The sequence below is a fragment of the Mytilus edulis genome, chromosome 7, assembly GCF_963676685.1.
Source record: "Mytilus edulis chromosome 7, xbMytEdul2.2, whole genome shotgun sequence".
In the NCBI taxonomy this organism is placed as follows: domain Eukaryota; kingdom Metazoa; phylum Mollusca; class Bivalvia; order Mytilida; family Mytilidae; genus Mytilus; species Mytilus edulis.
This window is the reverse complement of record NC_092350.1, coordinates 26,695,744-26,713,907: the sequence shown is the minus strand read 5'-3', so window position 1 is coordinate 26,713,907 and position 18,164 is coordinate 26,695,744. Positions and strand designations below refer to the sequence as shown.

The following is an 18,164-nucleotide window of genomic DNA, read 5'->3' as shown; positions in this document are numbered from 1 at the left end:
TTAGCAGGATTTCTGTGTCGGTGTTTCTTTCCGTGTACTCCGGCTTCATCTACGAATACGAATGACAACCAAATGTATTGAAAGCGATGTTAGACATATGCAAACAATCTATCAAACAAATAGATATAGAAAGATGTGGTATGAGTGTCAATGAGACAACTCTCCATCCAAATGACAATTTATAAAAGTAAACCATTATAGGTCAAGGTACGGCCTTCTACACGGAGCATTGGCTCACACCGAACAGCAAGCTATAAAGGGCCCCAAAAATTAGTAATGTAAAACCATTCAAACGGGAAATGGTTGGAAGTTAAAAAGATAAACCGTTTATAATCAACACGCCCAAATGGGGCTAAACAGAACAACTGAATGTTTTTGACTGTATCCAAAGACAACAACTAAGTATTCCATATATTATTACTGATAAATGTTTATCCATCCAGTTAACACTTATTGAACATGTCTATGTGTATAGTTTAATCATTTTTTCGTCGTTGATGTTCAAATTATACAAGTAGAAATTTCTTAATCCTGCATCATTCACAATAATCAAACAAACGTTAGGTTGATTTGTCTTAATGAAAATCATACATAGAGATTTTACAAACCATGTTTAACCCTGCCGCATGTTTTCGCCTGTCCCCTTTGTAGTCTTGTATGTTTTTTTTAAATTGATTAATTTATATGTTTTGGAGTTTAGTTTGACGTTCATTTTCACTGAACTAGTACACTATTTCATTTAGAGGCCAGCTAAGGACCGACTCCGTGTGCGGGATTTTCTTGCTGCTTTGAAGGCCCATTGGTGGCTTTCGGCTGTTGTCTGCTCTTCGGTAGAGTTGGTGTCTTTTTGACATATAACATATTTCCATTCTCAATTTTATTGTATATCATTTCCCTTCTTTTCGTATCAAATTGATATTAAACATGGGAGTTGTATTAACTCTAAATGAAGTACCACCATTTGGACGACATGTATCCCTTTGCAGTGACCGACCCTTTTTGCAATTGAAGAGTGAAATTCGGTGGTTTTGTTTTATTACAACAAGGAACCTGACATAACTGGCACAGTAGTTTGACCGGGATAAGGGGCGAGAAATGTGTACTGCAGTTGGGAAATTATTTCATCTTAGATAAGGGCCAGCATTTTTGTCTTGACATAGGTCGCCAACAGACCCCTCGGTTACTGCAATGTTTTTTTTAAGTTAACATACATAAAGCGTAGTACTAATCTAGGATGACCATATGAATTAAGATCGCCATTCCATCCGGACGAGTCATCATATGGAAAGGTTATACATGTGAAGCAATGTTGATAAGCCGCATTGTAATCTTTTCAAACCTTTTATACACATAATCCTGCAACAATAAAAGAAGATCATCTCGCATGTAACATCTTACACATACTCATTAGAAGGGAAATAATCTATGATTGACGAGAAAATTAATCGTGTTAATATAAAAACGAAGATGTGGTATGATTTCCAATGAGATAACTCTCTACAAAAAGACCAAATGACACACAACTATAGGTTATCGTACTGCCTTTAAACAATGAAAAAAGCCCATATGGCATATAGTCAGCTATACAAGGCCGGGAAATGACAAATGTAATACATTATATACTCACAGCACCATTTTGTTACTCCAACATCTGAATTTACATGTGTAAATCATACGGCATAAGTCCTTTTGCGTCAATTACTGTTTTTCAGGGGTATCATTTGCGCCAAATTTTGTTTTCCAAATGTATCAATTGCGCCAATATTCGGAACTCATTTGCGCCAATTTACCTGTACACATATCTATCATAAATATTGATGATTAATATACATGTATTCTTATTTGTGGCTTAAAAAGTGTCATATGTTCGGAGTTATTCGCCATAAAGATGATCCTCTGGAGAGAAATGACTTAAAATGCATTAGACAGTCAATGTACAGAGAGAGAAGAAAACTTATTGCTTTGCTGAATATTTAAAAAAGATATACCAAATAGAAAAGAAAATACAATCTTTTGCTGATTATGTTTTAGCCACATATGTTGATGACACAGTGCTATGTTCCCACCATACGTATGGGCTTTATCATTATTAGGAATTGTTATGAACTGTTTTATGCATTTCTACCTTCAATGTTTCTGTTTTTTGACAATAATGTGAAGTTACAAGCTACTACATACATCAAATTGGGAAGTACCCATGCAGCAGCAGCAGTAAGAAGAAGATATGTGTCAGGAAAGAAAATTTTTGCCGTGTAAACTGCTGGTTCCAAATCCGAATAAAGGAGTAGGGGAGTCATTTTCTTCTTATTCGCGCAATCGTATGTTTTATTTTTGGCGCAAATGATACTATGTAAATTTAAAACATGTGGCGCAAACGTAGCATTAGAGAAAAAAAGTTGTGGCGCAAAAGGACGCATTTTTGGCGCAAACGGATCTCTCCCAACCATACATATGTTATAAACACTATGATGTTCACGTTATTTAGTTTAAAATCAGAAATGAAATCAAAGCTCTACTATGACCTAGGAAAATAACAGTACTTTATCCATAATTTTCTTTTCAAATGGATAGATTAAAACCCTGTCATATGATTTAATGTTTTGACTATAAAAAGTAAAATCGCTAGAGGTATAGGAGGAGGGTTGAGATCTCACAAACATGTTTAACCCCGCCGCATTTTTGCGCCTGTCCCAAGTCAGGAGCCTCTGGCCTTTGTTAGTCTTGTGTTATTTTAATTTTAGTTTCTTGTGTACAATTTGGAAATTAGTATGGCGTTCATTATCACTGAACTAGTATATATTTGTTTAGGGGCCAGCTGAAGGACGCCGCCGGGTGCGGGAATTTCTCGCTACATTGAAGACCTGTTGGTGACCTTCTGCTGTTGTTTTTTTCTATGGTCGGGTTGTTGTCTCTTAGGCACATTCCCCATTTTCATTCTCAATTTTTACTGTTGTATTTAGCTGTCTGTTTTTGTAAACATTGTGTATAGTCATAAACAGTCGTAGTCAAATCAGCTGCTCATCTCTTTCGTTCGTTGTTTTCTTTTTTACTTCTGTTTTCTTGGTTCGAGGACAACTAAACTAAACGTCATATAGTCTTGTTGTATTCTGTAAAATTTTCCCATAGGAATTAAGGACACGATATACATTTCGTAAATGTTTTTATGGGATATTATGATATGTAAACAACAATTTGAATTACCTAAATGCAGCTGACTTGTTACGAAAATATGTTATCAAAATATGGTAAATCGTATATCAAATTGTTTTCTCAATTATAAGGAAAAAGTAAAATATACAAGTTATGTTTTACTCTAATCTCTGTTGAGATATATTTTTAATTTTCATTTTTGAATGGACGCACCCCGCCCGAATTCAATAAACCAGTACTCTATGAATTCGAATAGAAATATTTTCTTTAAGAAAATTAACCTCGTTAAAATCAATACAAATGCTACTTAATCAAAAAGTATCCGGTGGGTATTTCTTTTACTTTCTGATAAAATAACGACTTAAATAAACTTGTAAGCTTAATTTCCCTCCCTACTTAGAAAACAAAATATACAAATTATTTGCTTTTCTCATTTATAACTTTATTTGTTTTCTCGTATCAATGGACTCTATCTATTCACTGTTTTAAATCCTCTGGAAGTTTTTATAATAGATTTGTTATAATAACTTGCAATAATGGGGGCTAATATAAATACCCTGCTTCTTGAAGATTTTAATTCAAAGGCTTTAATCACTTTGGTTAGGAGGATTTTTGTTGAAGTGAGGCTTTTTATAAAGATGTGTAAACTATCTTAATAGTAATAATAGTGCAGGACAATTCGCTCAGGGTTAGGAATTAAGATAAATTGAATAAAATCGAATAAAGTTAGCAAATAAAGATCAATTTTAATATGATACCCCTAATGGGTTCAAGTACTCTTCATAACTGCTTATGGTTATTGGATTGGGGGCACTTTAAAGGGATGGTTGACCACACACAACATTTAACTTTATAATTAGAAAGTAGCTTTGGAAACTTTATAGTTAAGTTTGAATAATAATAACAATGTTTTTGTTTTATATTTTATGATGTGATAACATAGTTGGCAAAGATGAGATTCGAACAAACTTTGAAAATTGAAAACATATTTTAGTAATTAGATCAAGTCATGTATTTTTTCTCTTACTTTGTGAAACAAGTCAAAATAAGGTCCCCTTTTTCATAAAATCAATGCAAGCTACTATCATATGAAATAAAAACCCGTCACAAACCTTACACTTGGGTTTACGTATTGTAACAAGAAATCCAGAATAATTTTCATTGGATTTGATTAGACATTTTATATAACAAGAGGCTGTCACAACGACAGCAAACCGGATTTATTAACATTTATTTGTGTCCTGGCAATATCACAAGAACAAATTACTCTGATAAATGGTGAAAGTGAAAATCGTCAATATCAAATTTGACCTCCATTTTGTCATCAGTATCAACATATTAAAATTTGAAAAGCTTAGATTGAATAGTTCATGAGTAAATGCAACAACCTGAATGGAAACGCCATTTTACGATCTTTCAAGAACCATAACTCCTGAACGGTAAAAGTCAAAATCGTCATTATTGAACTTGACCTCTATTTTGTCATCCGTAACAACATATTAAAATTTCAAAAGCTTTGGTTGAATGGTTCATGAGAAAATGCACGGACACGACGGGAAACACCATTTTTCAATCTTTCAAGAACCATAACTCCTGAACGGTAAAAGTCAAAATCGTCATTATTGAACTTGACCTCCATTTTGTCATCAGTAACAGCATATTAAAATTTCGGAAGCTTTGGTAGAACAGTTCATGCATAAATGCACAGACACGACTGGAAACTCCATTTTTCAATCTTTCAAGAACCATAACTCCTGAACGGTAAAAGTCAAATTCGTCATTATTGAACTTGACCTCCATTCTTTCATAAGTAACAACATATTAAAATTTGGGAAGCTTTGGTAGAACAGTTCATGCGTAAATGCACGGACAACTCCATTTTTCAATCTTTCAAGAACCATAACTCCTGAACGGTAAAAGTCAAAATCGCCATTATTGAACTTGACCTTCGAATAGTTGTCAGTAATAACATATTAAAATTTTAAAAGCTTTGGTTGAACGGTTCATGAGTTAATGCACGGACAACATTTGATTGCCGCCCGCCCGCCCGCCCGCCCGCCCGCCGTACATCCCCAAATCAATAACCGACATTTTTGTCACAAAAATCCGGTTAAAAAGGGTAACTTTAAAGAGGAAATTTTTTTAAGTAAAATGTTGTGGTTGCCTGTTTCTATCGTTATTTGCTGCTATAGCGGAGCAGGATTTGCCATCCAAAATTCTTTAAACAAGAACCAAATCATGTTCTATTTACAATTCCTAATTGAATATGTATATAAAAATAAAGAGATGTTGGTTATTCATTAAAAATATCGTTATAAAATCGTTTGTTTGAATTCAGGAAAATTTAATCATTAACAAAAGAGATGGGAACAATTTCCCAAGAATTCATTTCATAGAAGGCTCATGTTAAAACAAACCGGGAATCTTAAACAAACTTAGTTGTATGACAGTTACATGTTGTCTCTTTGACATATATCCCATATTCATTCGCAACTTTACTTTCTGGTTCTGACAACACTATGGCATATTTCTGAGGTTGTTATCTATTTATGAATGATACATATTGCAAGAAACTATATTTGTGCAGATTTTGGTAATATTTGAGTAACTATGCATGAAAAAGGTCATTTTTAACGAAAATCAAAATGCAATTGGAGGTAAAAAAAAAAAAAGTTTAACAAAATTCGTTTAATTGTTAATTTTTTTTCCGTGTATTTATTATTTTTTCTGTATGAGGATGTTATTTGGTTTTTATTAATTTCTCTTTTATTATATTTTATATATTTTACAGAAAAGTTTCCCTAATTTGACCCCGTAGTTTGCATCTAAAAGGGGCTAATAGAAGAGGTCAAGTACATGTTATAATATTTATTTATTTTTAACTAAAAGAATCTTTCAACGACACTTCACCTTGGTATTATAAGGTGATACGATTTCATTAAACCAAATAGTCCCTTTTAATTAGATTATTGTACACATAAAAGATCAAATTGAGCATTATGTTACCACTAGGGAGAATAACTTGATCTGAAAGACAAATAAGACCAAAGGGTTTGTATCTAACATTTTATTTGTTTTGTTACCAGATTTTGTTTTTGTTGTTGATCAGGTGTATACGTCATACTAGAGATAGCATGATCATAACGGATTTCTTCTATCTTTAATGTATATTTCTATTTGCTTGTGCCTTTATGTATTTATTTCTATATCTTTTTCTCTTTTTCTTACAAACATGTTTTTTGACTTGTGAATTTTTTAAATTGACATTTTTCTCAGTGACAGATACCACACATCTCCAGCTTTATAGTCGACTTTTTGAAGTTGTAATTTTTGTACTACAGTTTTACCGTTGTAAAGCACTGTTATTAGCGTATTTGACTTGTATATGCTTTTTTTAGATTAAGTTTTCTCAGTGATAGATACATCACATCTCCAGATTTTTAGTCAACTTTTTTAACTCGTTTTTTTCACCGTTATAAATTATCCTTTCCATTACACTTTTCACCTTTTAAAAGCTTTTTTTTTTAAATTATTTTAAAGTGTTATAATGCAACTTGTGTTTGTTTTGAAAATTCGACCATTCTGCTATTTTCTGTAGATGTTTTATCATTTTATATCATATATAAGTTTTGCCCGGTCATTACAATATAAAAAGTAAAATACTAATGGTTGCTGTAGAAAATAGGAATGTATTTTCCCAATTACAAACGATCATATTCATAAAGTGTTTAAATTGAGAAGTGATACAAATAAATGTTATTGTAAATTACAAAAGAGAATGTTTATCCTCTTTGGCAGCTGTGCTGTGCAGATTTTTTTTTTAAATTTACGACACACGATCTAAATAGGTAAGCGGGCACGTTAAACTAGTTTAACTCCACAAAATGTTGTCCCTATACCATGCATGTTAGGCTTTTTACGCAGTTGATGTTTTTGTTAGGGAGGAGTGTGGTGTTCATTGATGTTTTTGAGTCTCTGGGGTTTTTTTTTTGTTAGGGAGGAGTGTCGTGTTCATTGATGTTTTTGAATCTCAGGTTTTTTTTGTTAGGGAGGAGTGTAGTGTTCATTGATGTTTTTGAATCTCTGTTTTTTTATAAGGGAGGAGTGTCGTGTTCATTGATGTTTTTGAATCTCTGGTGTTTTTTTTGTTAGGGAGGAGTGTGGTGTTCACTGATGTTTTTGAATCTCTGTTTTTTTTTTGTTAGGGAGGAGTGTCGTGTTCATTGATGTTTTTGAATCTCTGGGTTTTTTTTTGTTAGGGAGGAGTGTCGTGTTCATTGATGTTTTCTCCTTTACTTGCTGTTTGCAACTCTTTAAATAAACATATTTAATGCGAAATGTTTAGCGTTTTTTTAAACTGTTGAGTGTATTTTTCTCGCCTAAATAAATTTCAATAAGATCAAGTGTTTTCGAACAAGAGCAGAATATTAATATTTAATAGTTTACAATGAATAACGTCATGTCATTGAAATTTAATTGCAATTACAACCCCGTGTCATTGTTAAGCTGTTAAAATCTTCACTTTCTGCAATTTCCTGCTTTCAATCAAATCAAGGTGTAAAGATTGTTAACCTCCATATTGATAACTTAGAAAACTTTAATGCTGAACACATTTTAAACTTGTGAATATAATACATTTAGTCCCAAGCATGCATATATGAATTAAATAGTGAAGCGTATAAGATATGAAAATTACTAGATTAGGTTATTTTTTTTTTTCATTCTGCTAAAAAATTGTATTGCTTATGTTAACTTAAGGTGTGTATTGCATATTATTCTGTTTTATATGTGTGTATTCATCAAACATAGTTCATTTTAATATGTATTTGATTCATTGTATATTTGAAGAAAGACTGCATAAGGAAACATTAAATAGTTGGTTTGTGTTGTTCTTTTTCTATTCAGAGCATGGAGAGAAAGCCAATACGACACCAACTAAACAACAATCATGCAGATATTCTGACCTTCCTAAACAAATCATTTCAATCAAAATCTTAATTGATTATAGTACAAAAACATAAAAATTAACTAGCAAATTTCATATGTTGTAAAACATTTTAACATTCAGAAATGACAAAAAAGTTAATGCAACAAAAATCTGTCACTACTATTGAGAATGACAATTCGGTCATACCATAAATAAAAAAAATCAAGGGATAGTGCCGTACAAGCATTTGTTGAAGAAACAAGAATGTGTCCCAAGTACACGGATGCCCCTTCGGAACTTTCATTTTTTATGTTCAGTGGACCGTGAAAAAGGGGTAAACCTCTATTTGACATTAAAATTAGAAAGATCATATCATAGGGAACATGTGTACTAAGTTTCAAGTTGATTGGACTTCAACTTCATCAAAAACTACCTCGACCAAAAACTTTAACCTGACCTCGAACAAAATTTTACCTGAAGCGGAACATACGGACGAACGGACGAACAGACGAACGAACGACGAACAAACGGACGCACAGACCAGAAACCATAATGCCCATATATGGGGCTTGATAATAAATTTGGCATAAAAACAATTTCTATGGCATAAAATATGTCTCTAAAATTTGCAAGATTGAATGAAAAATTTGTATCAGATTTAGAAAACATTTAGTCATAAATGTATTTGAGATATATGTCTTGTTTTTCAATAAGGATCGATAAGTATGTAGGATGCTATGCACAAATGGATTGCGTGTCTAGAGAAAAGCTATGTAGTATTAAAAAAGTAATAGGAAAAGTGGGAAATATATGCAACAAAAAAGCGACAAAAACTTTATTTTTACACATGAGAGATCATAAAGTACGTTCATGGACCAGTGGGTCAACGAACACATACACCTAAATATAATATGTTTCGAACATGTTCATGAACACGTACAATAAAAGATGATTTTCGTTTGGACAGATTCACGTGAACATTATTGGTTGTGGACAGGTTCATGAACACGCTCCTGTTAAAATAGTTTATTTGGACAGGTTCATGAGTACGTACATGACGTAATCATATTTTTCTTAGTATTGTGTATGTCGTCTGTACTTTTGATAGTGCTACTGGTTAATACTAAACTAACTTGTCAGTCTAAAGAAAAAATCACCACTCTTCTATGCACTGTCAATTAGAAACCAATTTGATCTTAACCAACCAGTCTTTGTTATAACTGAGTAAAGAAGGCTTCAATACACGATAATAATTTGATTTCTGTTTGAATGATGTTTGGGGTCACCTTTATGTTTTGTTTATTATGTCATTTGAAATGTGTGTTACATGTTTCGGTCAGATTGGACTTGTTAGCTTCGATATAGTTGATATAGCAACGCTTTTCAGATGATTTAATGGATTCGTAACAAAATGTAATATACTCTTTGTTCTGAAGAGTTTTTTTTATTTGAACACATGAATTATTGATATATACACCAGTTGTTCAACAGATTTGACGATTTGATATCATATCCTCGTGTTTGAAGATGACCACGATTCTTTCTATCTATCATTCAAAAGAAATTAAAAAATAAATTTTCACATTTTATTCACATTTTACAGTTCATAAATACATCATTATCACAGATAAAAGCAATTATTTAAAAAACTACCATTACTGTGCTAGGACATTTGTCTAAGATTCATTGTTAGTAGCACTTTTATTAGTATCTAGTCCCACATGGGACATCTGACGTCGACAGTTGTTAAATATTTTAATCGCTTAACATTAAATTTAAGCTTTTTTAAGATCATAACTATTTCATTTCATCCGAATCATTAACTCAAAGTATTACAAATGTATTATTATAATTTCAAAAAATTATACATTTGAAATCAGAATAAAAACTAGACTTGATTGGCACTTTATGATATCTTTCGAAGACTAGATTTGTGTAGAGATCATTAAAACGACATGTCGATCGTTTACGATACATCTATTTCGTCATCACTTTCTGAATCGTCACTATGAGAAAAACTAGATTGCGCATGTTCCATGTCTATAGACAAGGAGCCGGGATAGTCTGTATCATCTAAGTTATTGGTACATTCGGAACTTTGGCTGTCATTTAAATTGTCATTGTCATTACTATCTGAAACAGCGGACTGTTCACAATTTTGACCATCACTTCCTTTAACTGGCAAAGTTGATTCACGTGATCCGCCAGACGATAAAAGTTCACGCTCTTTTGAATTTCTCCATTTCATTCTCCTGTTTTGAAACCAAATTTTTACCTAAAAAGGAAAAATATAGTTATAAATAATATAATCGTTTTGTTTGTTTCTTAATATTGTAGATGTGATAGTTTGTCTTTTTATAAAACAATAAGAACCTTATTGTACATATGTCTACATGATAGTTAGCTACAAGCTGACGACTGAACCACCAGGTTTTCATATTTGTTGACGCAGGAGTAAAATTATTAAAAAGTTTCTAAATGAGCAAAGTCATTAAGGTGTTATTAATAATATCATTATAACAGACGGTTTGACTTTCATCATTTAGTTACACAAGTGGAGTTGGTGAACAGCTTGTCCTTCATCTCAGTTTAAATTCATCATTTAACACCCATGTGATTTCTTTACTTATACTTGCATACAAATGTGTTTCTACCACTACGTTTCGTGTTCTCGGGGGGGGGGGGGGGATTTTTATCAATCGGCAGTCTATTTGTTGCGCTAAAGAACATTTTCAGCGTTAAATGAGTCTTAAAATTTCAACAACAAAAATCTAAACCTAAATTAATAAATAATATAACGGTACCCGTTTGGCTTTTAGATTTCAAGATTCAAAAACTATTTCAATTCTTATGAAATTATGACTGTCACGTCGTAACAAGATATATCATTTATCAAAGTTGACTTCTTGAAGTTTGTCTTTCATCAGTCATAAAGAAGCTGCTGACACTCTTTTCGGAACGCCTCCCGACATTTAGTTGTTAGCTACTTTAACCAAAACAGAAACAAACAATCTGCATTCATGACAAACTGTCTCTATTATGCGGCAGTTTATATTATCATTACAATTAATTTGTTTTATTATTGCTAATTTCTCATTAAGATATCAGGACCAGATGTTTTAACGATTATCTTGAATTTCCCTTTGGCAGCCAGCTCCTTATTCAATTGCCGTCAGTTAGTCAATTTCATTCCGTTATAAGTTTCATACTTATTATAATATGTTATAGAAAATTGACAACGGAATCTATGACAGTCTCCCTTACTTCATCTGTTATTGTTGTGGACTGCTGGAGACCATTTGAAGGATCCTTTCAGAGCGCCTTAAGAATTATTGCTGATGAATTAAAGGCGCTCATGTACTCATGAGAGACATATGAAAGTGACAACTTATTACAAATTGATGATAAACTAATCCAAGAATGTGTATTAATTAACAAGCCTAAGATTCATAAAATGTCTCATGGCGTCAAAGTAAATCATAAAAATAATTATCTGTCACTGACATTTTGTTATAACATTGCATCTTACGTGTAGGTTTATTTTATGAAAATACCAATGTGGGTTTTGCGTTTCCTAAATGATGACGGTGGTTCACTGCAAAAAAAACTTTAATAAAAACGCATTTGTTTTAAAGCTCGTAAAATATACAATTGTGTCCGTTATTGTGCTGTTGGGTTGCTGTTTTAGGTGTATATTCCAATCTTCTGTTATCCATAATAAAACGTGACATTATTTGGACCTACCTGAGAATCCTTAAGTCCTAGTTTGGCTGCAAGCTTCTTTCTGTCTGGTTTACTAATATACTTCTGTTTTTGGAACATTTTTTCTAAGCCTTTTCTTTGCATGTCTGAGAAAACCGCTCTCCTCAACATCCCCCGGCGGGGTTTCCCTCTCATGTTACTTAAAAATGAAAATGCGTGCGGCACTGGCAATAATGGAGAACCTAAAATGTAAACAGGAAATTATAAATCACATGTCTTTATAAAAGAACAGATTCCCAGTGAAATTAAAGCTCGTGTATTTGTCGTGAATACATTACAGAGAGATTTACCCGATTGCTCTTAAAGACATTAGGTAATAAAACGTATGTATAGTTCCAGTACGAACACACTTTTCTGGAATTACAGTAATATGAAAGATGTTGTCTTCTCTTTCCCTACCCTCCGAAAAAAACAGCAACATAAGAATGATCTGTGAGAGTCAAAATCCAAAAGAGCATAAATGTTCAAAAGTCTCTTTGTTTCATCCTTTCTAAGTTTTAATGCAATTTTATAAATTATAACTTAATGAATTATTATCAGAATATCGTTATTTTACATAATATACAAAGAACACACAACCAATAGTTATGACAAAATGATATATAAATTAAAACAAAAACGTGCATTATTTATAATATGGAGAGAAAAAAAGTGAACTTGATTTCTCATATAGTATTCCTATATTAGTCACATAAAAACCAAACAAGTAAAATTTACTGAGCAATAATTTTTAGCTATGTACTTTTTCAACAGATTATATTTCGTTATATTTAATAATCTGCATATTAATATGTATGTCAATATTATTCTTAAAGCATTTGTTTTTTTCGCACTTTCCCTTTTTCCTAAACGAGATGTAAAATGCGCCAGCACGTAAAAATTCTCCTTGAAAAACACCTTAATTGACACTCCAGAAAAATAACGAGTAGCATATTGAAATACTTCAAAATCTACTAACAAAGAATTATAAATTCATTGATGAAATTTAATGAAATGTTATACGCTTAAATAAACATAAAATAGCGACCTTACATTGAAAAAAGATATACCGCAAAGATATGATCGCTAGGAGCGTGACGATCAACAAAGCTCGTGATTGATACATTAAATTTTACCGCATATTATGAAGCCGGTGGAGATTTTTATAATGATATTGTTACCTGTACATTTTAACGGAAATAAAAGATAATTTGTTTGCTCAGTGTATTAGCTGAAAATAATTTTATAAAGTTGTACTCATTTTTCTTCAGTTCAAAAGTTCAAAAACGACGCGTGTTAATCCGTTCCGTTTTGAGAAAAGTAGAGAAAAACAGAAATTTTAGACATTTCTCAAGTTTCCTTTTTTAAATGAACGTCAAAGTAGTATTTTCACTAATCGGTGTCGTACGTTTTTTTAAGGCAATTTCTGTCATTTCAATGGTATTTTAAATTCAAATAAAAAAAGAAATAAAATAGTTGTTAATAGTGTATTATTCAATGAGATTTATATTGCAAAATTAAAGTGAAATGTTAATTTTATGCATGAAATTGACCTTTCAATCGTACGGTTATAAAGAGGGATCAATCTCATAATCGTTAGGACATACAAATGGTGTCATTATCACCTATTACTCGCTCGACTAACAAAGACATTTTCATGTACACTAAAATTAGGGATATCAAATTTTTTCCGAAGTACCTTACCCCTTTTAATGTGTTGTCTCTTTTTAATTTTAGTAAAATGTCAAACCTAAGGTTGAAGAAACGAAAAACTACTTTTCTGTGTCACATAATTGATAGTAAGAACTGATTTAGTATTAACTAGACGTATTCAATTGAAGAAAAAGAAAAGGAAAAAATTCTATATATATATACATATGAGTGAGTGTGTGTGGGGTGTAACAGTATTAGAAAAAAATTAACTAAAATGCACTAACACAGACATTCATTTGCCAACAACTTGTTTAGCAAACATAGTCAAACCAACATATTAAACAAAATTTTTAATAAATAGTAATAAGTTACACGAATATGCCAGATACTTTTTATTGAAGTCTTTCCATTGAAGTTACATTTAATGTGTTTTATATAAGCTATGAATAAAATTATGAAGTATTATCATTAAACAAAATATTATCGTTGAATATTTTTTTCTAATACTGCCTTTAATTGACGGACCATAAAACAATGTAGATATTAATGCCTGATATGGACATATTTGAACGAAGATGAAGCGCGGGTGGGCCCTTTATCATTCCCTGGTCACTTTTATCGCTTTTAAAAGTAACTATAGATGTTAATGTTAAATTTTATTGTGGCGCCAATTTCATATTTGAAATGTTAATTTTATGAGTATTTCGATTGTTTTTAAAGATAGTGATAATACATGAATACTAATTTGGGTGAAATTATGACTTTTTCATCCTCAAAATTCTATCTATCAATTGGCACGTACTGGATACTTGGCCGAAAGCAAATGTAACGGTCAATTTGGGTTTATAGACATATTTTCTTTAAAACCCAAGGAGAAATAAATATAATCATGGTTATGATAATAATCAAAATTTATTACTATCAATTAGAACGAGAAATTTATTAGTTAAAAGTCTCGTTGTTAATTAACCTTGGCGATAAAAGTCATTTTAAAATGATACAGTTTAAATTTATAATTGATTCTTTAAATAAAATACCGGTCGTAAATTTGAGATACATCAACTGTTGTCTAGTCAGTTGGAAATTGAATATTAAATAAAAATAAAATAAGATAAATGAATTAAAAGATATATAGATAAACAAGTAAAAAAAAAAAAAAAAAAAAAAATTTGCAGTATATAAATTTTGCTTATTTACTCTATAATACATGAAGCTGAAAACATATACATCAAACAAAGACTGTATACATTCTGAATAAATAAAATAGGACTATAGCTCACCTGGAAAGTAAGAATTTCTGAACATATTTGGAAACTGTGCTTCATAAAATGTTTGTCTTGGTGAGCATCCCGCACATGATAAACCATGGCTAACGTAACCGCAGCCTTTTGATGGGGACGTGGAGATACTGCTTTGGCAATTGTAAACGTTTCGAGAAGGGTGAGGCGATTCAATCTTTTCCTCTGAAATATAAAGATTTTAGGATTGAAATACAGTCCATATGGTTGTCATTTATAGAGTTAAATTTCACATTTCAGGCTTATGTAACGTGTGTTAGTCCATGAAATAATTTGCTAGCAAATGGATAAAAGAATCAATTAAAACTTATTCTAAAACAGTTAAATTGTATATTCAAACATCTAATATATTTTTGGTTTTAAGCTAATAACATTTCACCAGTATCAAAACTCGTAAAATGTGATGTATAAAAAAAAGAAACTTTAAATTTTAATGATATTCTAAAATAAAACTTTATCATTAAAAAGAGTTGTTGATATTAGTTAATGAGACAGCAACGGAACTTTACTAAATAAAATGAAAACTAATTTATTATGTATTGCACTGTAATTAATAATTGAAATTAGTATTGTAGAAAAATGATCTGGAAAAAAAACAAAATTTCAGCTTAAGATAATGTTATTTAACAGGAAGTAGGATAAAAATAATGTTTACAAAAAATAATAAATATTTATTTTTAAGACAAAAGACAATTTGGCCATTATAGTTTACAAACAATAAAAGGAACAAGATTATTGTTAGTTGAACAAATTATTGACCTTACCTGATTTTGGAGATGATGGTTCTCTTCCAAGAATCGCATTGACGCCAAACTTCAGATACGGCGCTGGATTGATGGCGTTCAGTGACGCTGATGAGGTTACCGGTGTTGCTTGTAAATTCTCTGGTAATGTTGGAGAAAATGTTGTAGCACAAGTGAATGGCGGTAGACCTTGACGAGCAAGCAGTGCTTGATTTCTGTCTCTAAGAAGATTTTCTACAAGAAATGACGCTGACGTTGTCACCATTGGTGCCTGTGGAACTAATTGTCCATTTCTAAACAAACTTTGGTATAACGGCGACGGTGCTAAAATATTCGGAAACATTGTTGCCGACCTCAACTGTTTTTATTTTATTTGTTTTTTTATGTAAAATAAAAAAAGTTCTCTGCAATATCACTGTTACATAAACGACTCTTAATAACTCTTATTGTTAATTTTTCACTCAATAACGATAAAACTCCTGTAACAAAATATTTTTCCAAGCTGTTTCCGGAGAAAGATGTGAAAACCGGATAAAGCTAATTTGTTCAATGAATTGATTAGGTATCATATCACATCAAACCTTTATAAGGAATTACCTTTAATGGGTATTAATTCACTTCTCATATTTAACCAATCAAACGCGACCTGATGGTTTGATTAACCGGGAGGCGGGTCAATAACGGCAAATGTTCAATATTTACTGTTTTAATAATAAAAGCTATTGCTAACGATTACCAATCACAAGAGAGATTACGTTTTTTATTGCACATAATGCCAGTTTATATGATGAAAATGTGTGCATCTTTTATTAAAATTAACAAAAGATTCGCAGAAATGAATACTTTTTATAAGTTTTTATTGAAAATATAAAAAAAAATGAATTGATAACTATTATGAAATTGTGCATATATTCGATTATATTAAATTGATGCGCAAGCTCTTATAAAAAAAAAAAAAACCTATTGAGAAATGATGTCAGAGCATTATCGAATAATTCTAAATGTGAAATAAATAAATTTGAATTGTGCAATTAAAAATCTTCCAAGAAAACAACATATGTTTCCAATGTAAATAGATACAAATTTAATCTATCTCTATATTGATAGTATTAAATAGATATTCTATATTTATTTACTTATGTTCATATGTGGACACATGGTTATACAATTTCATAAACACTGATTTAATGATTTTAATTCATATGAATTTGAATGACTGCAAAAGATATTAATTATGATACTTTTCTAAATGTGACCAAACGAGGAACATTTATCCAAGTTAATTGTCGTTACCGTATTTGTTAATGGTAGTTTTACATGGGGATCTTTCATTTCATTTCAGTTCAGTTGTACAGTACATCTGCCAATTCACGCAGAACTTAACATTGCATCTTCTGTGTGATATTAGAAATAATTAGATGTGATATGATTTTCCAATTATATAACTATCCACCTGAGTCCAGATAACGTTATTGTAAGCATCTATAGGTCAGCGTATGGCCTTTACAATGCACGGAACATTTTAAGAAGCCGAATACGTTAAAACCATGAGAGGCTTTCTGAGTAATATAGGCTAAAATATTAGCAAAAAATTATCATTTGGTAGAAATGTATTCTGAGTTAGGGAAATGTTAAATCATTTATGGGATATTATCGGCGTGCTTACGTATATTAAGAAAGATACCTAAGAAAGATGCGTACGCTTCAAAATGTATGCAAAAATGAAAACAAAACTTCAATGACGGTATTTGCAAATTTTTGAGGAATATTATGATACTCATAAACAGAATAAATCTCAAAGTTTGTGCACAACATTTCAAATCTGATTTCATAATAGGATAGGTTATTCAAACTATGATATCTTCGTTCTTTCAGTACTGTTTTGTTTCAACTATACATGTACATTCAACAAATGTTTATATATACATACATCGATAGAATATTTGTTAAAACGAACTGAATCATATTATAGAAATTATTACATGTAAAAAATGTACTTCATGCTACTATGTAATGCAAGCTGTGTATTTGTAAAACCCCATAAATCTGCATAATAATTAACTACACGCTGGCATATTCATTTTTTTGCGTAAGTAGTGTTGCTTTTCCAGCACTTGTTAAACTGTTTTGGTTTTATTTTTTAAACAGTATACCCTACTTTTAATTGGCGTCTAAGACACGTATTATAGAGATTATACATGTACAAGACAAGAGGGGCATTTTAAAAGATGATAAGTGGTGATACTTCACTGAGAGGTCATGAGAGTTTCTACGTGATACTTCACTGAGAGGTCACGAGAGTTTCTACGATAACCACGCTGTAAAAGTTTCAATATAAAAAACAAGATGTGGTATGATTGCCAATGAGACAACTCTCCACATACCAAAATGACACAGAAATTAACAACTGTAGGTCACCGCACGGCTTTCAACAATGAGCAATGCACATACCGCATAGTCAGCTATAAAGGGTCCCGAAATGACAATGTAAAACAATTCAAACGAGAAAACTAACGGCCTAATTTACATATATAAAAAAAAATGAAGTAAACTACTCATTTCGTCATATTTATCTTCATGTAAGATTTTTTTATCTGCTTATCTCGCAGATTTTTGAAACTGAAAAGATATAAATCTTTTGTGTTTGCTTAG

At 31.3% G+C, this 18,164-nt stretch overlaps 1 protein-coding gene across 1 annotated transcript; it reads right to left on the bottom strand.

Annotated features, from left to right (window-relative positions):
- Positions 1-9,649: 9,649 nt before the first annotated feature.
- On the bottom strand, positions 9,650-16,071 carry LOC139481152 (homeobox protein DBX1-A-like). The gene is made up of 4 exons (XM_071264287.1): positions 15,534-16,071; positions 14,752-14,934; positions 11,822-12,021; positions 9,650-10,352 (listed from the first exon to the last, which is right to left on the bottom strand). Exons 1-4 carry the CDS (start codon positions 15,853-15,855, stop codon positions 10,044-10,046), a joined length of 1,014 nt encoding a protein of 337 aa, XP_071120388.1. The 5' UTR covers positions 15,856-16,071; the 3' UTR covers positions 9,650-10,043.
- Positions 16,072-18,164: the final 2,093 nt, after the last annotated feature.